At 54.9% G+C, this 21,451-nt stretch overlaps 1 protein-coding gene and 1 long non-coding RNA gene across 2 annotated transcripts in view; one reads left to right on the top strand and one right to left on the bottom strand.

Annotated features, from left to right (window-relative positions):
- LOC142828096 (uncharacterized) overlaps positions 1-15,798 on the top strand; it is a 60,371-nt gene extending 44,573 nt beyond the window's left edge. The window contains exon 3 of the long non-coding RNA XR_012903082.1: positions 15,435-15,798. This is a non-coding gene — a long non-coding RNA (uncharacterized LOC142828096). The remainder of the gene's footprint in view (positions 1-15,434) is intronic.
- VSX1 (visual system homeobox 1) lies at positions 855-6,524 on the bottom strand. Its single transcript, XM_075923179.1, has 5 exons — positions 6,031-6,524; positions 5,531-5,606; positions 5,194-5,317; positions 3,134-3,314; positions 855-2,444 (listed from the first exon to the last, which is right to left on the bottom strand). Exons 1-5 carry the CDS (start codon positions 6,422-6,424, stop codon positions 2,176-2,178), a joined length of 1,044 nt encoding a protein of 347 aa, XP_075779294.1. The 5' UTR covers positions 6,425-6,524; the 3' UTR covers positions 855-2,175.
- Positions 15,799-21,451: the final 5,653 nt, after the last annotated feature.

Below are 21,451 nucleotides of genomic sequence, written 5' to 3'. Positions count from 1 at the left end.
AATAGTTCCATGGATTTCAGTAAAACTGCTCACAAACCCAGACGTGTATACATTATTCTTTGCAGCATCAGAGCCATGGCACTTTCTGGAGACACGTCCAAGCAGAGCTGCTATGGAAAATACAGATGGAAAGGCAAAGATACGCAAAACTTGTATTTAATAATGCATCTACTATATATTTGAGAGAGTTTGTCTGCGCTAGAACGTCACCCAAATGGTAAGAGATAGGACCGCCAAATTCAGTACCCAGCTTCATAACAAAGCAAGGACAGGGTTTGGTTGTGGCAGGAAAATGGGATGTGCCTGGAATGGGATTGCCGCTCCCAAATCCATACAGGAAAGAGACAGACTCCAGGCAGGTGAAAGGGGCTGGTTAGGGACATGCCCCTCCATCCCCCCATGCAGGACTGTCCCCGCCCTGAGCCTCCCAACCCCCAGGCACCTTTTAGGGAGGGCAAAGCTCCCCTCCCGCCCCCCACAGGAACATTGCTGGCTGTTGCCCTTCATTAGGGAGCAAGGGGAAAGTGCTCAGTTTGCCACATCCCTTGCTCTGGCTGGGCAGCGCAGGGGGCAGACAAACCTGGACCAACCCCAGCCCAGGGACATGCACCCCTCCCTCAGCTGTGCCTGCTGGAGCTGCAGCAGCCATGGAGAGGTGCTTCTCACCTGGCCCCAAGCTGCTGCAGGGAGAGAGGGCTGGGGCTGTCCTCTCTCCCCGGGGCAGCCTGCAGGCTGAACCCCTCCTCCCAGCCCCTCCCCAGAGCAATGATTTCAATGGAGCATGGACATTTTCATTTTATTAAAAAAAAACAAAAATTGATTGAGTTAAGGATCCAAGCAAGTCTGGGTAAATCTTCTAGTAATAAATAAAGGACAAAACAGGAAGAGCAACATTCAGAAAATCCAAATAACTAAAGTGCTTTTAAACAGATCGGACATTTAACACTGTTTTATGGACATTTAAGCATTACAAAATAGTTTCCTATGTCAATTCACAAAATAGCATAAACATTTCTTAGGGGTACTATGGCTTGATTTTCACAAAGGTGTGAGTTCTCTTATGCATAGTATATCAAAGAACATTCAAAAGCATACAAAATTATTGCATAAAATATCCCCCCACACACACTTCACCCCCTCACACACACATACAGGCTGTGTCTAGATTGGCAAGTTTTTTGAGGAAAAACTTGCCAGCTGTCTACACTGGCCGCTTGAATTTCCGCAAGAACACTGACGATCTCATGTAAGAAATCAGTGCTTCTCGCGGAAATACTATGCTGCTCCCATTCGGGCAAAAGTCCTTTTGCGCAAAAGGGCCAGTGTAGACAGCTCAGATTTGTTTTGCGCAAAAGCTTGTCTAGATTGGCATGGACGCTTTTCCGCAAAGAGTGCTTTTGCGGAAAAGCGTCCGTGCCAATCTAGACGCTCTTTTCTGCAAATGCTTTTAATGGAAAACTTTTCCGTTAAAAGCATTTGCAGAAAATCATTCCAGTCTAGACGTAGCCACAGAGACAAGGTCTAAGTCAGATACACCGTGTAATTGGCTTATAAGGCTGTATTGACTGATACACAGCTCCAAGTGGGGCAAGCTGGCCTGGCTCTCCTGAAATCAATGGCACGATGTCAACTTACAAGAGCTGAAAAACCAATCCCCAGTCTTTAAGAAAAGCTTTCACTTCTTCTCGAGGCCAAACAGTTGCATATTTTAAACACAGAATTGCCACTTTGGTGCTTGCCCAGTTCCACATAGTAAACGCTGGAATGTAACTTCTGAAAGAAGGGTTCTGTTATGTCCTGCCCAGTCAGGTTCCAGAGGAAATAACTCCACGCTTGCTCATGCACCTGGCTAGCTGGCAGAAGTGTCTTTCAGCTGCTTGTCTTACAGAATGAAAGGGAGGTTCTCCCGATGTATCACTAGAGCGGCCCAAGAATCAGTCACATTTTCACATCAACATTACCAAACCTTCCCCTCAGCTCTGTTTGTTACATGCTAACAGCTGTAACGTTAGGGCTGGGGAAGGGATCGTGGCTAGATCCGGTTTTAACAGGTCTCAGATTCATGTACAATGCTGTGTTAATTGTTTGAAAAATACCTCATAAATAGCCCTGTCTTTCCAAAGTGCTCCAGGGTCTCGTTTTCCTAGCGCCCCGCACTGCCCTTGCTCCCTGAGTTTAGTAGTCATTGTTCTTCCCATCTGTCTGGGGGTCTCCTTTGAGACACTGTCTCAAAGCACTCCTGTTCCCTTGCTTTGCTGTGCTAGAGAGATCCATCGCGGTATCCTCGGAGTTGTCCAGAGAGCTGAGTTTGTCACCAGCGCTTCTCTGGTGCTCTGCTGGCCTCACTTGTAATTCCTCCTCAGAACCTTCCAATCTCCAGCTGTCCGGCATCTTCTCCTCGCTCTCAGGCTTCCTTGTCACATCCATGGATTTCTTATGCATCCCTTCAAAAGTGAAGAAGAGTGTGCATAGATAATGTGCTGCTGAAACCCGCTTGGGACATCTGAGAGCGCTGTGCCTGCTAATTCAGTCACACCTGGCTCAGCTGTGACCTTTCCTCCTCTTCTCCCCTCGTTTGTCCAGCCTTTCCCTTGGACAGATCCAAAGCCCAGCGAAGACAGCAAAAAGTATCCATCTGACCTCAGTGGGCTGGATCCCTCACTCGCCTGCTGTTTCATTGTAGATTGTGAGCTCTCTGGGCCTGCGGTCTATAGTATTTGCATGTAAGTATGTGGTAAGCTAGGGCTCTGTTCCCTCCCTGCCGCTCTAAAACGCTACAAGAACGTACCGGATTAAACCCCCGTTCCGAATGCACTCACGCCAGTGCTGCACTCTAATGTGCACTTCTTTCAATCAGATCTGTGCAGGGGTGTTTCCCCGACTCAGGGCTGAAATCCTAGCGCACACTAAGCACCGTCCATTGTTACTGCGCAGCAACAGACGGGCCACCCCCCAAAACAGCTCTGTAGCGCGTCCTTTTCAAAGCACTTCCACACCCACTGAAAACTGCCAGGGAAGAGTGTGTGATTGCCTTTACCCCGCCCCCACCAGGAAAAGACCGGCATGTGTACCAAAGGGAGTGGCCCTGGTCCCCCAGCAGGCCAGACCCGCCCGGGGCTGTGTGCTGTCTTACCAAGCAGCCATGGAGCGCAGGAGCCCACCAGGCCGCTCTTGGCCGAGTTGATGATTGACTCAGGCAGAGGGATGGAGTGCCTCACCATGGCCCCGTAGAGCCCGTACTCTGCCATGACGCTGCTCCTGCCCCAACACTTCTCACGCTTCCTCCACTTGGCTCTTCGGTTCTGAAACCAGACCTGGGGAGGGAGGGGGGGCAAGTGCAGGCATGTGCCCAGGGTGTGTGTGTGTGTGTGTGTGTGTGTGTGTGTGTGTGTGTGTGTGTGTGTGATTAGGGCAGTGTTCAGAGAGGGGATGTCCAGGGTGCCCAGGGTGTGTGTGTGTGTGTGTGTGTGTGTGTGTGAGAGAGAGAGAGAGAGATTAGGGCAGTGTTCAGAGAGGGGGTGTCCAGAGTGTGTGTGTGTGTGTGTGTGTGTGTGTGTGTGTGTGTGTGTGTGTGTGTGTGAGAGATTAGGGCAGTGTTCAGAGAGGGAGTGTCCAGGGTGTGTGTGTGTGTGTGTGTGTGTATGTGTGTGTGTGTGAGAGAGAGAGAGATTAGGGCAGTGTCCAGAGAGGGGGTGTCCAGGGTGTGTGTGTGTGTGTGTGTGTGTGTGTGTGTGTGTGTGTGTGTGTGTGTGAGAGAGAGAGAGAGAGAGAGATTAGGGCAGTGTTCAGAGAGGGAGTGTCCAGGGTGTGTGTGTGTGTGTGTGTGTGTGTGTGTGAGAGAGAGAGAGAGAGAGAGAGAGAGAGAGAGAGATTAGGGCAGTGTCCAGAGAGGGGGTGTCCAGGGTGTGTGTGTGTGTGTGTGTGTGTGTGTGAGAGAGAGAGAGAGAGAGAGAGAGAGAGATTAGGGCAGTGTCCAGAGAGGGGGTGTCCAGGGTGTGTGTGTGTGTGTGTGTGTGTGTGTGTGAGTGAGAGAGAGAGAGATTAGGGCGGTGTCCAGAGAGGGAGTGTCCAGGGTGTGTGTGTGTGTGTGTGTGTGTGTGTGTGAGAGAGAGAGAGAGAGAGAGATTAGGGCGGTGTCCAGAGAGAGGGTGCCCGGGGGATGTGTCGAAGGGAGTGTGATGCAGGGGGAGGTGTTGAGAGAGACACAGAAAGAGAACACGCACTCCATGACTGATCAGGCTCTGTAGTGCTAGGCCGGGGTGGGGATCTGGGCTCAGATGTGTGCCCAGAGGGGGCAGTGAACAGGAAGTAAGGGCAGCCGCCTGCATGGCCATCTCCTCTGTGCTGGGTGCACTGGGAACCTTTCACGTTTCCGGGAATGCCCCTCCCCCAGTCATTGTGCGTAAACAAGGGCTCTTGGGAAGTGGGCCCTGCTCCCCAAAACCTTATGTCTGCTGCCCCAAAGGGCGCTCCTTGTAAGGGGCTCTTAGAACTGCCTGGCCCTGCCCCACTCTCCTGCTCTTAGGCAAGTCAGTGGCAAAATCCCTGGCTACGTCTAGACTGGCATGATTCTCCGGAAATGCTTTCAACTGAAAAGTTTTCCGTTAAAAGCATTTGCGGAACAGAGCGTCTAGATTGGCAGGACACTTTTCCTCAAAAGCACTTTTTGCAGAAAAGCGTCCGTGCCAATCTAGATGCGCTTTTCCGCAAAAAAGCCCCGATCGCCATTTTCACCATCGGGGCTTTTTTGCGCAAAACAAATCTGAGCTGTCTACACTGGCCCTTTTGCGCAAAAGGACTTTTGCCTGAACGGGAGCAGCATAGTATTTCCGCAAGAAGCACTGATTTCAGACAGTAGGAAGTCAGTGCTTTTGCAGAAATTCAAGCAGCCAGTGTAGACAGCTGGCAAGTTTTTCCGGAAAAGCGGCTGATTTTCCAGAAAAACTGGCCAGTCTAGACACAGCCCCTGTGTGCAGAAGGGCGCAGGGCCCAGCTGTGGCCAGTTGGATGGCTGGGCCACAGAGGACAGGCAGCAAGCTTTGGCCTGGTCACTCCTGCCGAGACCTGGCCTGGGCTTCACGGGAGGGAGAGGCGAGCAGCCAGCCCACAGGGCCAGCCGCAGGGAGCAGCAGGCTCCTTCCTGCCCAGCGCTGTGCCGGGCCTGGCCATCGGGGCTGTGCGGGGCAGCAGTACCTGGATCCTGTCCTCGGGCAGCTCCGTCTTCATGGCCAGCATTTCCCTGGCGTACACGTCCGGGTAGTGGGCTTCGTTGAAAGCCTTTTCCAGCTCCTCCAGCTGGTGAGCAGTAAACACTGTCCTGGGGGAGAGAGCCCGTCACTGTCGCTGCCAGCCCCGCCTCCCCGGCAGCCGCCTGCAGCTCCAGCCCGGCTAGTTCTAGGAGCGCTCGGGCTAGCCGAGGAGCGCTACTTCACCCGCACCTGGGCCACCCGGCGCAGCCGGGGCTGCAGTGCGGCCAGCGGGCAGGCCACGCTCCGGGGCTCCCCGGCCTCCCGCTGCCCCGGCGCGGTACCTGTGCCGGCGCTTCTTCCGCTTGGGCTGAGCGCTCGGCGTCTTCGGCTCCTTGTCCCCCGACAGGCTGCCCTCGTCTGCGCCAGAGGAGGGAAAGGCCGGTGAGCGCCAGGGGCCCGGGCAGCGCAGCCCCGAGGAAGGGCCCGGGCGCAGCCTCTCCCGGCGGGCGGTTCAGCACCGGCTGGGCGGACAGCGCGGGCGGGGAGCCCTCGGCCAGGCTCCGCGAGGGAAACAGCGACGGGGCGGGAGAGGCTCTGGGGGTGCCCCGGGGCGCGGACAAGGACCGGGCGCGGCTGGGGGGGAACCCAGGTCAGGGCGCGGCGGGGGGGAACAAGGTGCGGCTTGGGGGGCGGAGCCCAGGGCAGAGCGCGGCTGAGGGGGGGCGAGACGGGGCAGGGCGCGGCTGGGGGGGGCGAGACGGGGCAGGGCGCGCCTGGGGGGAGGGAGGGAGCCCGGGGCAGGGCGCGCCCCTGGGGCTGTGGGCCAGCGCAGGGTCCTTACCCGAGACGTTCTCCTGGCGCCCGCCGGCGGGCGGCCCGGGGTGCCGGGGTAGCTCGGCCCGGGGCTGCAGGAAGGGGACGTGCGCCGGCAGCAGGCAGGGGGTTCCGGCGGGGGGCGGCGCCCCGAAGCCGCACAGGAAACCCAAGCCCAGGGGCAGGGAGCCGCCACTGAGAGCCACCCCGCCACGTCCGGGCCCGGCGCCCTCGCATCCCGCGCCGGCCACGGGGGCTGCCGGCGGCTGCAGCTCTGCCTCCAGCCCCAGCAGGTCGGTGATGGCGAAGCCCTTGGAGCGCAGGGCCGGGGTGCCCAGCCGGGCCGCCTTCTCGCTGGCGGCGCTGGGCACCAGGGCTTTGCCCTTGGCTCGGCCCTCGGCGGGCTCCTCCCGGCCCGTCATGCTGTCTCCGCGCCCCAGGATGGCCGGGGGCAGAGCCGCCCGGAGCCTTTTATCCCGCGGCCCGGCTCCAATCAGCTCCGGGCAGGGGGGTCGCGGAGGGGGCGGGGGCGGGACCGCTCCCAATCCCAGGGGATTAATTGCCCGAGGACCCCAGCCCACCCCTGTACCCCGCCCCGCCGCTTCTCCAGGGAGCACGTTGCGGCGTCCAGCCACTGTCCCGGGCGCTGCTCCGCGCAGCGCACCCCAGCCCGTGCGCCCTGGGCGCGCCGAGCACTGGCCGGGGATGTTGTGCCTCCCCGAGGCTGCTCTGGCTGCAGCCCGTCTGTCAGTCCCACACCTACGGGCTGCCTGGCAGGCAGCGGCTGTGCGGAGCTCGCTCGGGCCCGGGTGCCTCAGCCCAGCCAAAGCGCCAAGCCGGCGGGACTCTGGCCTGGGCGCGGGGCTCAGTTTAGCGCAGCCACAGTTCAGTCCCGTCCCTGGCCGCGGAGCCGGGCAGTGGATGGGCCGCGGGCTGGGGTTTCTAGGGCGAGGTGCAGCTGGGGGCAGCGACCCGCCCGGGGCGAGGCAGTGGAAGAGCGGGTCCCTGGCAGCGGGCGGCTAGCCCCGGGCCAGAAGAAACCTCTTTGGCTGGGCTTTGGAAAGCCCTGCCTGAGCCGGCTCCCGCCAGCTGCACTGGCCCGGCCGCGGCTCCCGGTTCCGAGCAGCGTTCCCCGCCTCGCCCGAAGCCAGTGTCTGCCCGGAGCCGCGCTCCGAAAGGGGGCTCGGGCCCCTGGCACCCCTGGCGGGGTTTCCAAAGAGCTGCCCGCGGGCGCGCCAAAGCAGAGCTCGCGCTTGGATTTGGTCCTTTGCCGCCAGCCCTGCAGATTAACCACGGGGCTCCTGCTAAAGATAATTACACGGGGCTGCGCATTAACTCGCGTTATTAAGGAAAGACCCAAATCTGCCTCCGCAAGCTGTTCCCGGCCGGGATTAGCCAAACAATAACTTTCGTTCGGGGGAAGCGGGATTGGACTTGCTCGGCCTCGCCGGCCTTGCGCCTGGCGCCCAGGAGAGCTTCTCGGCCGAAAGGGAGGCGGGCGTCCGGCTGAAACAGGAGTGACTCCGGTTTGACGCGAGGGAAGGAAGCGTTTCCTCCCGGGGAGGCTGCTTGCCCCCAGCCGGAGCGACGCTCGTTTCATGAACTGCTTTGCCGGCTCAGGCAGGCAAAGAGGGGTCGGTCCTGCTTTGGGCAGGGCGCGGAGCTCGCAGGCCTCCTGCGGCCTCCTGCAGCCTGTGCGGCTCCGCTTCTTGGGTTGAAAACTCCGGTGCAGCGGCCCCGGGCGCGTCTCTAACAGGCTGGCCAGACGCAGGAGGGCGGCGGCAGGAGCCCTTAGCGGTGACTTGCCCGAGGACCCCAGCGCACTCGTGGCGCTGCTGGCTGCGGACCCAGCCGCGGTTCAGCGCTAGGGCCTACCCCGGGGCTCGCCCCCGCCAGTCACTTTCCCAGCTCGCTTGGACTCGGAGACTTTCCCTGCTGCCGGCCCCGCCCGCAGCCAGTGGGGCACGGCCCCTAGCGCTGGACGCCACCCCGGGCTCCGTTTAACGCGGCAGTTTACGGGCGGCTGGGGACGACGAAGCCTTAAATCTGCCCCTAGCCGATCGCACAGGCCGCGCTGCGCACACCTGCCTCCCGCCCTCTGCGCGCCCACCGTGCGCTCTGCGCCCTTGCGGCAGCGCAGCAATCTGGGGTCTGGACTGAGCCGTTTGCCAATAAATCAGTTAAAGGATCTCTTGATATGTGCTCATCGGGGGGGTGATCCGGGATTAGACTAATCAGTAAATGTTTCTCTGCTCATTATTTTCCAGGGAAGATTTCCAGGCGATTCCCCGACGCCAAAAGATTATTAATCCCTTAAAGAGCAGAACATCAAACATCGCTCCTCGCTCTACTTTTCTTGCACGCCCCTCCCAAGGCTGCCCCCGCCCTCGGCCGCTGCTGTCTGCGGGCCCGGGACCCGGGGCAGGCCCAGGCATCACTGGGCGCCCGGTTCCAGAGCCCTTGGCCACCCCCGCCTGCTCCTACCTGCCTGGCAGCCACAGCGATCCCCTCCCCTCGCGGCGCGGGCCGCCCGGGGCACCCCTGGCAGTGGCTTGGCCCGCAGCGCAGGGCCAGCCTGAGATCTGCGCCCACCAGAGGAGCGCCCAGCGGGGTCCAGCTCCCTGAGCTCTGGACGGCCCGGCCGTTTCCGCGCTGCCTTGGCAAAGGACGTTGTGATTCTCCGGCGGGATGCACCACCCGGAGCCTCTGGGCTCACCGGCTGCCCTCCAGTTGGGGACCGTGCATTGGGCCCCTCATTCCTACTGCTGGGCCACCGCCCCGCCCCTGCGTGGGGTCTGCAGTAGGGATGTTGAATGGTGTTCAGTCCGCCAGTGGAGTACGTGATGGCACTTCCAGCCACTGCTCCATCAGTGCAGAGCTGCTGCCGGGGCCTAACGCCACTGCGCTCCGCCTTTCCAATGGAGTAAGAGACCCTGGCTCTTACTCCATTGAAAAGCAGAGGTGCAGCATCTGGGACCTGGGCAAGCCAAGAATCAGCTGATTCCCGGCTCAGCCCAGTCCCCCACTGCGCCTCTTTCCTGCCCCGCCGTGGAGACGAGGGAACCAGCTTTTAAATTGGCTCCCCCCAGCGCCAGCTCCTGCTCCTGATAGAGACAGAAAGGGGGGAAGCAACTAGCTGAGTAGTGACTTGACTACCTGTGACGGCGTGTTGGGGGTTCCCCGTCTCCTGCACCCCGAGATGGCACAAACAGACTGCACCAGCCGGTGGAATAGAGGAAGTTTATTGCCTCTCCAGGATACAGCATAGCACAGATGTAGTCTGGTCACAGAACTGGGCTAGGATGCCTCAGGCCCCCTTGAGTTGGGGGGAGACTGGGCCCCTAAACTCCAGCTCCTCTCCCTAGGCTGTCTCCTCCATGCTCTCCCACAGTAACAACTAAATTCCCTTGCAGCCCTGCCCCCCAGTCCAGGGCAGCATTCACCTTCCTTTGTTCCTCTCCATGGGGGGTGTCTGGCCACTGGTTCGACAAGTTTGGCCTTATCTCTGCCTAGCGAGATTTTCCCTGCTGGGTCTTGCTCCAGACAGCAGGGGTCACCACAGCCCAGCAAGTACCCCCACTACGTCACACTACCCGATAAGCATAGACTTATGGGGCAGTCCACTAGTCTGCAGGGCAGCGGGACACCCAGCCCAGCCCCAGGAGAGCCAGTCCAGGGCCACTGGAGCACAGTGCATGGGGGCAGTGGGGCTGCGAGCCACTGAACCAACTGCAAACCCTGCTCAGGGTGGAACCACTTGGGGCTAAAGATGTTAACTAGCAGTGAATTGACTAGTCGAGTAGTGGATGGAATTTCCATGGCACTTCCATGTTCCTCCTCTGAGATGTACAGGAGCCCCCGCCCCACCCCGCTGGGCCCCGCGGGGCACTTGTACATTCCCAAGGAGGCATGCAGAACTCCGCACGCAGCGCAGGCCGGGGGGAAGTCCCGCTGACTCCGGGCTGCACACAGGCCAGCTTTGAACTGTACAAGGGCCCCCAACAGGGGTTCTTGTGCATTTCAAAGTGGCAGCACCTGCCTGGAGCCGGGGGTCAGCGCGGGACTCAGAGTCCCCTGCTGATCCCGGACGCTGGCGGTGCTGCCGCTTTGAAGTACCTCCTCCCCCCCCTTTTGCTACCTCTATCTGATAGAGGCAGCAAGGGGGGGATCGACGAGTCAGCTGGACTGGTCCTTAACATCCTTACTTCAGGCCAGGGCAGCCACACCCCAAGCTGCATTCCCTGGCCTGCAACAGCCCAGCTCCTCCTGCCCTGGGCAGCACAAACCCACCGTGCGTCCCACAGCCAGGGGCAATGCCCACAGCAGCCCCCCAAAGAGCTGCCTCTGCCTGGAGGGCTGCCAGGCTCTGTCTCCGGTGCCATTTTGGTGCTCCCTGGGGCGTGATCCCCAAACCGCCCAGCGCCCCGTGAGAGCCACTGAGCTCACCCCTTGGTGTTCCTCATAAACAATGATTGGTTGTGTTCCTTGGTTTTAAAAAGTGTAAGAAACTCTGATCTAGGGCGCCTCGCCACCACGGCCAGCCTGTCGGTACGCGGCGAGGGTACGCGGCGAGGGTACGCGGTGAGGGTACGTGGCGAGGGTACACGGCGAGGGTACGTGGCGAGGGTACTGGAGACACTCCTGGTAATGGAGGTGCTGCCTGCGTGACTGGCCAAGGGGACTGCTGGCGAGCGGTCAGCAGGGCGGGCAGGCCCACTACTTCTCTTGACGGGAGGGGGATTTCAGCAGCGGAGGAGAACCTGTTCTATGATTTTTCATTTTATTCAATTTGGCAGAATTGCCTCTTGCCTCACCTCTCCCCAACCCCCTGCTCTACTCTGTGACACTGCCAGAGAACTGAGGGAGAATCCAGGGTCATCCACGGGACCTGTCCCGAGCCACACTCTCCTGCCAAGGGGTAAGCTGACCCCAGGGCAAGTTTCACTAGTGAAGCAGCGTTCTACTGCGGTGATTCAGCCCAGGCTGTGGCCTGTAGCTTCTGGTTAAGTAAAAGGCTGTGGCCAGCCAGGTGTGTGCCGGGGGCACGCGAGCGTGTAAAGCGTGCAGGGCTGAGAGCAGCAGAGAGACCATTAACAAGCCTGTGTCCTCTAGCTGTGTGATAAAATTCTTCCTCCTGTGCTACCAAGCAGCAGGTCGTGTCCTGGTTGTTATGCTGCTGTGGCATGCCATGCTGAGATCACAGCTTGGAACTGACCGGCCATGCCATGCACAGCACCACGAACTAGCCCCAAACAGCAAGGGGAAGCTCAGCTCCCATCTCTTTATGACGGCAAAACTCCCTCCTTGAATGCCCTGTGCCACCGTTGCGAGCTCTGTTCCTCATGGCAGACAACTGGTTCTGGAGGCCAGAGAGACAAGACGACACAGAAGAGCCAGGGTGGAGTTTTCAGAAGTCAGATGCATTGGCCCAGCTCTGCTCCCACCACAGTCTATGGGGGGCGATTTAATTTCAGCTATTACAGAAGATGAAACAGGTGATACTAAGTGCATGGCAAACAGGCTTCACTCCACATTGCTTTGCAAGCCTTGTACACTGCTTCCACTTAACGTCCATTCCCATGATGCAAAGACACATCTGTCTCATAATCAATGGGAGCTGTAAACACATTAAATTGGTCTCGATAACAATCTAGTGGGAGTCCTAATTCTGCATCAGCCAGTTATTCCCCCTCCTATTCAGCATGCCCACTAGACAGCCCTGCTAATTCCTGATACTAGAGTTTTTTCTTAAGACGTCTGATTAAAAACAGAAGAGCAGTCATGATTTAAATGGACTTTAAAAGCAAACATGTGTTGATACACAGGACTTTTACATCTGGAGTGTCACAGATTAATCAAACTGCTGAGAAGTGGAGTAACAAGACAGCTGTCACAGCAGTCCTGAGTAGATCTCCTAATTAATTCCTAGTGAAAAACAGGACAAACAAATGAACATCCAGACACCACACCTAAAAGAAAACAAAGGACCCAACCAATGCTATTTGTTTAGTAAGAAGCCGAAAAATAAGAAATCGGTGCCTCTCTCACCCTGCAGCTGTTGCTAACAATTCTTTGTAATCACAGGGGGATCTGGATGAAATCCAACAGAGTGACAATGTGGTCCAGCACTGTAAGTCAATAACATTGCTCTCTGTACATAAAGGTAAGTTTGTGCAAAAGTTTTGCAGGAAAACGCAGCAATGGCTGAACTTTTAAATGCCTTTTTCGTTTCAATTGTACACAGAGGTTAGCAGTGATCAGACGACTAAGCTAGGGAACATCAGTGCAAATGATGTAGGATTTGAAGCTTGAAGAGAAAAAGAACATGTTAACAATTACCTAGACAATTCAGCAGGATCTGAGGAAATACCTCCTAGAATATTTAAGGAACTGGCTAAAGAGATCTCTGAGCCATTTGGGATTATCTTTGAGAACTCGCGGAGGATGAGAGAGATACCAAAGGACTGGAAAAGGCAAATATAGTGCCTATCTGTGAAAAAGGGTCTAAGGACAATCTAGGGAATTATAGATCAATCATCTTAACTCCAGTACCTGGAAAAATAATGGAGCAAATCAATCAATTTGTCAGCACACAAAAGAAAAGAAGGTAATAAGTAACAATCAACATGGACAAAATTATGTCAAATCAACCTAAGATCCTTCTTCGATGGGCTAATAAGCCTTGTGGCTGGGGGGCTGTGCTAGATGTGCTACATCGTGACTTTAGGAAGAGTTCTGAGATTATTTCACATGACCTTCTCATAAACAAGAGAAATGCAGCCCAGACCCACATGAAGCTCCACTAAGGTAGGTGCACATCTGGCATCTCAGTTTAGACATCCCCCCACTGCAGGGCCTGACCTGGCGGGTGTTCTCAGGCACAGCTGTGTGGCTGCAGCCAGGAGAACCTTGTGCTTTTAGTGCTGTAGCTCCCAGCCTCACGTCCCATATCCCTAAATTTAATCTTGTGTTTCTGTCACTTGGCTATTTTGCTAGAACCCAATGCAGAGCTACTCGGCTAGTCTTACAGCAATCTGGGCTCCAGGCTTATGGATAGGGATGTTAGTGCCTATTCGACAGGGCTGTCCGTCGCAAACAGGGGCTGCTGGACTCAGCGCGAGCTAGGACCGAGCAGTCCTGGCTAGCGCTGATAGCTGCACCTCTGCATTTTAAATGTAGTAAAAGCGCAGCAGAGCTGCAGCGCGGGTGGCTTCAGAGCCACCATGAGCTAGGACTGCTCATTTTCGGCTGGAGTTAGCTCTTGCAGCTACCCCTCTATGGCTCTGCACAGCGGCACTTATCGACTAATCGTATAATCAATACAAATTGTATTGACTATACGATTAGCCAGATAATTGCATTTTAACATCCTTACTATGGAGGAGCAAGATTCAAATTCAGCAGTACCTTTCCCATCCCAGAGTCAGTGTTAGCCACTACGTTACAAACATGACGTCCCAGATTGCCAGAAGAGATTCCATTCTCCCCTGTCTTTTAAAAACAGCCTGCATCTCCTTCCTCCTGCAACCAACAGTTACAGGGGGCTGGATCCCAAGCTCTCTAAAGCCTGTGCACACTCCAGGGACTTTTGTGGGCTTTGGATCAGGCCATGAAGCTCTTGCAATATAGTTAGTGGGAAAACTAGCTAGCTGCAAGCTCAGTTATCATTTGTGCTAGCTTCCAGCTCATTAGAGCTAATTGCAAAGACTGTCAGAGCTGTGTCTGTGGGAGTGCTTGGAAGGTCTGGGGCACAAGGCAGAACTGGGCTGTGGATCTCCAACTGTGAACAGCCGCAAAGTAGCTGAAAACCTGTCCGCTTCAATTACCTCCGCAACAGAGCTATTCTTCCATTGCAGTGTGCTTGTCCAATTACCTTATTTTATTATTTTTGATCACTCCTCCAAAATGTGCTAATTAAACAGAAATCATCAAGTCAATTAGAGAAACTCTCATTAAAGCAAAAAAGAAGGAGAAGAAAAAGGAAAATACAGCCAGGAAAGATATGGCTGGGAAGTTCCCAGCCACACACAATAGCTGCCAAATTCATTACAACAACACCCTAGGAAGGCGCAAGGGACATCTCCCCTTTCAGCGCAGATTCCTAAAATACAACGTTCTAAGCATGGGATTGCACTTTTCCATCTGCTCTGGAGCAGGACTGGCCCCCAGGGCAGCCAGTCCTGAATCCTGGAGCCCCTTTGCCATTTGTAAGAGCAAGGGATCATCTTCGCTGGCCCACAAATGGGTCCGATCCAACGTACATTTCAGTCAGTGGAAGGAGTCTCATTGATTTCAACACACTGACGTTTCTTTTCCCTGGCGCTTTAAAGCTTTTAGGCTAGCTGTTGTACACACTGGAAGGGTGACCACAGGGCTAGCCCAAGCGCTCCTCCCTGCTCACAGCAGACGTAAGCATTGCTGCTCGTACCCAGGCACTGCTCTCCACACCACAGCCCACTTTGTGACAGAAGTGGGCGTTTGTCCTGTTGGCTTTTGCAAAGTGATCACGTCAGCAAGGGGCAAAATCCTACTATGCCAACAAAAGGGCTTAACAAGGGACTGTCCTGGCCCGAATGGAACAGATGGTGGATGTATAACTTGAGAACGGAATAATCTTAAAACCCCTTAGACTCTGTCAGAGCGTGAGTCAACGTCCATTGCAGTCTGTAGGAATTTCCTCATTGACTTAATTGGACTTTGGTTCAGGCCCTTAGGTTTTCCTTACACCTGCTCGTGTTACTGTTTTAATAGAACAACTCAGAAATGGATGACTCAGAAGACCTCAGCTGGAGGTCCTTGGGCTGAGGCGGCCTCCACTTGTAGTGACTGGAGGGCTGTGCAGTGGCCTAAACAAAATGAGCTGGTAGGAGATGTTGCAAGGGAACGTGCATTGCAACTGCTTTGACGGCGAAGGAGAGGGGACCACCTCATAGGAGTTTGTTTATTCAGTTCAAACTGGGGAGGGAGGGGGTCTCATTCCTACACTCAACCGCACTACAGTCCCAGGCAGGATGATGAGGCGAGCAGAAGGCAGTTCATGGTATCCGATCTTCCCGTGTTGATCCTGAGCTGGTCCGCTGGCCAGGCAATCTGAGCAGAGGGCGTTCTCCGGGAGGCTCCACTTGATGGTCAACCCCCTGTGGCTGCGTCCCTCTCTCCTTTAAGGATCCGCACTGCAGCTCCTGGGCCTCTCGGGGCATGTGCACTCCCTGCGGGGGCCGCCTGCACTGTTGTTTACTCCTGCTGTTTACCTAGGAGTTTTCCCGCCTCTCGTGTCCACCTCAGACACTCTTCTGCACTCACTCAGGGAAGGGCTGGGGCTTAACAGACAACATTCAAACAGTTTATGGAGCCAAATAACATGGTTAACAGGTGAGAAAGGGAACAACGTCCATTTTAACTCTTTCCTTGCTCCTCCTTTGCCTCCAACAGGAGAAGGCAGATGGGAAGTGACTTTCCCAAGTTCACATCCCAGGTTAGCGGCAGAGCTGGAGTTTCCTGGGTCCTATGTCTTGACCAGATCTCCCTGGACCAAGAGATGGCACCGTGACACACTGATGACGTCCTGTAAGATCTTGGACACACTGTATGGACTAAGGTAAACTTTACTGAACTAGTCTCAGAGGTGTATTCGTGATAGTCTGTAACTTTAAAAACGGCGAAGAACCCTGTGGTACTTTAGAGACTAACAAAAATATACAGGATCATGAGCTTTTGTGGGTAAAACCCCCCTCATCAGGTGAATTGGAGTGGAAATAACAGAATCCAAGGTAGATATAACAGCAAAAGCTGTCAATTGTAGGACCCATGTTAATGAAGCTAATTAAGTAGGCTGGATATGTCCCATTCATGGCTTTTCATATGAAAACTTGAGTGTCAAAGGCAGTGGAAATTAGCTCTGTAGTGTGTTAACCACAGAATCATAGAACCATAGAGCTGGCAGAGACCTCAGGAGGTCATTGTAATGGCGCGTTGGGGTTTTCCCGTCTCCTGCACCCCCGTAATGGCACGGACAGACTCCACCAGCCAGTAGAACAGAGGGAGTTTATTGCTTCTCCAGGATACAGCACAGCACAGATGGAATCTGGTTACAGGGCAGGCCTAGGATGCCTCAGCCCCCCTTGAGATGGGGGAGCCTGGGCCCCTAAATCCCAGCCCGTTGCCTAGGCTGCTTCCTCCATGATACCAGCCAGAAACCTAACTCCCTCACTTCCAGCCCTGCCCCCAGCCAGGGCTCCACTCCCCTTCTTCCCATTGTTCTGCTCCCTGGGAGATAACTGGTCAGACAGGTTCGGAGCCCCCTTGCATAATGACTCATCCCCTGCCCTGCTGGGCCGTGCTGCAGACAGCAGCCAGTGGAGGTCACTCCCAACCCACTGCCCAGCATAGCAACCAGCAAGGTACCCACACTACGTCACACTCGGTAATGCTTTTCACAGGAGCGGCCCGAGGCCGGCTGTGGCAGCTGGCGCCCCAGGTGGAAGGCGCGATCGGCACCCCCGCCTGCACAGCTGTGAATGGCCGTGACATAATCATTGGGCGCCCGGGCCGGCGGCACCCTAGGTGACCACTGACTCGGCCTAGGTTCATAGGCCGCCCCTGGCTTTTCACTCTGCCGAGGGGGTAGCTGACTTGGAAGGAGCGGTGGCCCTGACAGTGCCCGTGCACAGCGGCACTGTAAGTCAGTGCTGGGGCACAGGTGTTTGCACTTGGGAGCTGCTGTCTGCAGGGAACCACATTTGCTGGGCTCACTTCAGCGCCTTCCTCCCAGTCAGGCTCTGTCCCTGACAGACAAAACAAGAGAGTTCATGGCTGCTGCCCACTGACTCTGAATGATCACACAGGTGCCCACCAAAAAGATACAGCAACATCCCTCTGTGGGCAGCCAGAGTGAAAAGGAAGCAAGCGGGTGTGCGGGGCAGCTTGGAATACCCCAGTCAGCAGGGAGAGGGACACGTCCTGGAAAGGCAACAGCTGGGCTGTGGGAAGCCTGAGATGGTTACAGGTAACATCTGTGCTGCCTATTGCCATAACACAAGATACCTCAAGTACAGTGAAAACAAGTATCACCCAGAGCCGGGTAAATAACTTATAATGAGTAATTTGCTCAAAGAGTGTCATGTCTTTTTCTGTCTGTGATCAAATATATTGGTTATTCACAATTGTTTGCCAATGTCTTCACTGGCGAGGTCTTTGTAGAATGCTCAGAAGCAGTTCACACTTGAAATTCATCTCACTTGGTGATAGAAGCTTACATGGCGTGTTATGGTCCCTGAGCGCATGCGCCGAATGCTTACAGCTGGATTTCTTGTGAAAGTATTCGTGTTTACTTACTCAAAATGCAATAGTTGCTGCATGTGTGACTATCTCTGCCATTGCACTCACTGGCTGGTACAGCTACTAGAAAGGCCCAAAAGGAAGCCCGTGGAGTGGTTATAAACTGCAGGCCAATATTCATGGTGTGTGGTTGTGAGACCCACCCAGTCATTAGGTGCTGAGTTGAACAGAACCTGTGGAATATCCTCGCTGTTTCTGGGTCACAAACCCAGGGCACAGGTTCACCGGACTTTGTGCAGCAGAATTACTGCAGGAAGTACATTGTGGGACAAGAGAGCTGCTTGACAGTGTGTGTGTCTCTCCACAGTCATTAATCACCCCTGTGAAAACAACAGTTTAGTGACAAGGCTGGCCAGGCAGCTGCCCATCAGAGACCCTGCATCAATTCCAGAACCCCACATGCTGGTGAGCTCAGGAATGAAGCCCAGAGGGTACTGGGTCCAGCCAGAGCCGGGCTGCATTGGGACGTGTGGTTCTTTTCCTATTACCAGAGTCACAGACTGAGGCAATTTTACGTTTTCTTTGTGGACCAAAGCGCGTTTTGGGGGGTGCTTGTTCCTGGTGCCGCCGAGTCACCGTGTTTTCAGCTTTCGGAAGCACCGGCTGTGACCATTCTTTGCTTCACTCACACCAGCACCCCATGTCACACGGCAGCAGGCTGGAAAGAGCTAAGGCCTTCCCCAGTTTGGTGTGACATGATGTGCTTTTGGATTCCATGTCTGCGCAGTCCACTGCCCTGCCTGATATACACTGGGCATGTGCTGCATGCATATCAGAAGTGTCAAGCCAACGACGTTCAACGAAGTCAGCACAGTGTTGTGCTTTGCAATCACATGGTCCACCCCCAAAAAATCACCCTGAAATAAATGAGCAACATCTAAGCTGTGTCAGAAGGGATGGAGAACTTTGGGGGCTTGGATTTTCTCTCTGCATAAACCCTGAAGCAAAGATGCTTACCTGCTCATCTAACCTGCTTTTAGGAACAGGTTGGACAGACACCTGTCAGGGTGGTGTAGACGGTGCTGGGTCCTGCCGTGAGAGCAGGGGACTGGACTCGATGTCTCTCGAGAGCCCTTCCAGTTCTAGGATTCTGTGGGGTCTCTTTTCTGGTGCCTTCTCCCCTCTCTCCCCTTCAGGTTTCCCACTCCCAACCCCACCCACCCAATCTCCTCTCTCCAGCTACTTCCATGGCCTCATCACTGGAGCCGCCCCACACTGCATCCCTCTGACTTCCTGCATGTGGAGGATGTTCCACTGGTAGGCTGGGTCTCTGTCAGCCGACGGTCAGGGCAGTGAGTGGTGTGTGTGTGTGCTATACACCCGAGACTTCAACTGCTGAGACCGGGGTCCCTTGCAGCGGGCAACCTGGAGGAGGTTGACGAGCACCCCAATTCTGCCAACCGACGGTCAGGGCAGTGAGTGGTGTGTGTGTGTATACTATACACCCGAGACTTCAGCTGCTGAGACCGTGGTCCCTTGCAGTGGGCAACCTGGAGGAGGTTGACGGGTGCCCCAATAAGTTTACAGGGAGAGCTTATTACACTTCAGATTTTAGCTGCTAGAATCCGTGATTCCTTCGCAGCGGGCAGCCTGGGGGAGGCTGAGAAGTGCCCCAACTGATCTGCCACCTGGGAGTGACACAAATCCAAACGCCCAAGCTCTCCCTATATCTGTCCCTTAAGACCAGCTGAAGTTCTTTTAAATTGTGCTTGGTTCTGTTACAGCACCTGAAGGAGTCAAGTTAAAACTTAAACAGTTACAGGTTTATTAAGGAAGCTTATAAATCATATGGTTACAATGGCTATTGCTCTCTTTCTTAACTGCTAGCAAATACTGTATAGATCTTAAAAATGGTTACAAAGAAGATAAAGATAGAGAAATAGAAATAATGGTACCAAGTAACAGCTTAATCTTTCTATGTGTACACTTAAGACAGAGGACCACATCCAGGTACAATTTTTACCCCCTTCTGTGCCTCTCAATTCCAGCGTGTCAGGCCAGGGCCGGTCCCTCAATTCCTAGGAAAGACGAAAATACGAGGTGGGCGTCCCCATAGAACCTCGGAGGGTCAAACACATAACCCGACCAGCAGGTAGAGGGTAGATTGACACTCAAAGTGAGTGTGTGCTGGACCCATCTTTATACCCATGGGGTCACGTATTTCTCTTTCTTATCTGTGATGCCAAATAGTGCTGGTCTGCCTTTTGTGAGACCAGTTCTTACAAGGGAGTTGTGAACTTAATTTACACTTGTAAGAGAGATAACTAAATTGGAAGTACTGGGCATTCTTTTCTCAGTGGGAAATTCCTCTCCCAGGGACTGTGTTCGTATCAACATGGGTGCCAGCCAGGTACTTCTCGCAGCCTCGAGGCCAGCTTATTGCCTTAATCGCTCTCTCCTCATATCTATGTTTTCCGCTTCTCAGGATCAGATGAGCCAGCATAGACTATGCTGATTTTATTGCTCCTTCTCTGCCCTGTATGCTTCAGGAACCTCAGAGAGGCAAATAAGATGGATGATATGGGGGGGGGGGGGGGGTCTGTCTGGCTACAGTCTCCGATCCAGCCCTTTCTCCAGTGGGCTCTGGCTGCCTATTGCACCTCTCCGCATCTGCTGCCTGCTTCCGAGCCTGCCTAGGGAAAGGTGCCCCACAAGGCATTACCCCTCAAGCAGCTGGCCCTACAGACAGCGTAGATCCTGTTGAGAGCCCCAGCCAGATTTCAGCCTCGCTGTTGGAGATGGGGCTTGCCGAGCTCGCCTTAGTCACAGCTAGAAACGGGAGTCTGGCTCGGCATGGCCGAGTTCGTTACATCTCCAAACCAGTTCATCCGTCTCTAATCGGCAGCAGGCAGCGTATCCTGAGACCTCTCCGGACTCTCTCCTCTAATTAGTCTCTCCGCTTGATATCTGTGTAACACACCATCTGGCCTTGGGTTTCCAGAGGGGGGACCCTACAAGACTACACTGGAAGTGAAAAAGCAAACCCTGCTAGAAACTGAAATAGACCCATAAGCAAACAGGCTCTGCTAGCTCCAATCCACCCCGAGAGATCTTGTATGCTAAATGCCAGGTGATACCGGTGCGAGAACACGTGCTGTTTGACTGTCTCAAAGGACTAAATGCCTCCATGGAAGGGCGGCTTTGAAACGTTTCCTTTTGTGAATGTGACTGACAAATGGCTTTGCTGTGTGTCAGACAGGGGACAAGGGCTCCTGGATTCTGGCCTCATCTCTGCCACAGTCTCACTGTCCGCCTCGGGCAAGTGTGATAACCTGGCTCAGCTGACTCACATCCCTTTCCTTGCAGACACTGTGAGTCTCATGGAGGCTGGGGAGATTCTGAGCTCTGCCCTTCACAGCTGACAGTGTCTAGAGCAAGCCTTGGAGAAGGGGTGGTCTGAGAAGCTCTGAGGCTATGGCAGTGGAGTTCACAATCTCCACAGCACCCCGCGTGGGACTGTAAGTTTCAGGGTCATCCCTGGAAGGCGCTTGCTTACACTGTACAGAGGGGAGATTGGCTGACACTGACCCAGGGAGGAGTGGAAGGCACTGCCAGAAGCAGGGGTCAGAAGAGAGGCGAGGAGCTGGCAGGACACACCTGGAGGGGCTGGTTGGGTAGCTCCTAAACTCCCTAAAATGTTCTGAGCTCCATCCCACGCCCTGCAGATTTACAGCTCCCCGGGGAAGCAGCCGCTGGACTACAAGCTCAACTGTGAAAAGTGCGTGAAAGTTCGTTTCTGACACACTGGCCTCCCATGACAAAGGTTGCTAGGAAAAGGTACTAAAAGGAGACAGACTGAACTAGTCTGAACATACAGGCCAATGGATACAACTCAAGGGCTGTATTAAGATCATGCTTGACAAACAAGAAAACATGGGTCTGTAAATTAATGAACCAAAATTATTGCGTCAGACATTAGGCCTAATTAGCAGATAAAATAATGTAGGGGGAGGGGCTATTCCACCCTTTTGACCTGGAAGATCAGGGCTGGACGATAAGCAGCCCATGGACCAGATGCAGTTTGCCAGGGTTAGCCCCTGGCAATGCCACCAGACACTTTAGTTACCTAAGTGTCTGCAGGCGTGGCCACTTGCAGCTCCTTCTGAGGGTGG

The sequence above is a fragment of the Pelodiscus sinensis genome, chromosome 3, assembly GCF_049634645.1.
Source record: "Pelodiscus sinensis isolate JC-2024 chromosome 3, ASM4963464v1, whole genome shotgun sequence".
In the NCBI taxonomy this organism is placed as follows: Eukaryota; Metazoa; Chordata; order Testudines; family Trionychidae; genus Pelodiscus; species Pelodiscus sinensis.
Note: the sequence above shows the minus strand (reverse complement) of the source record. Positions and strands in the feature narration are given on the sequence as shown.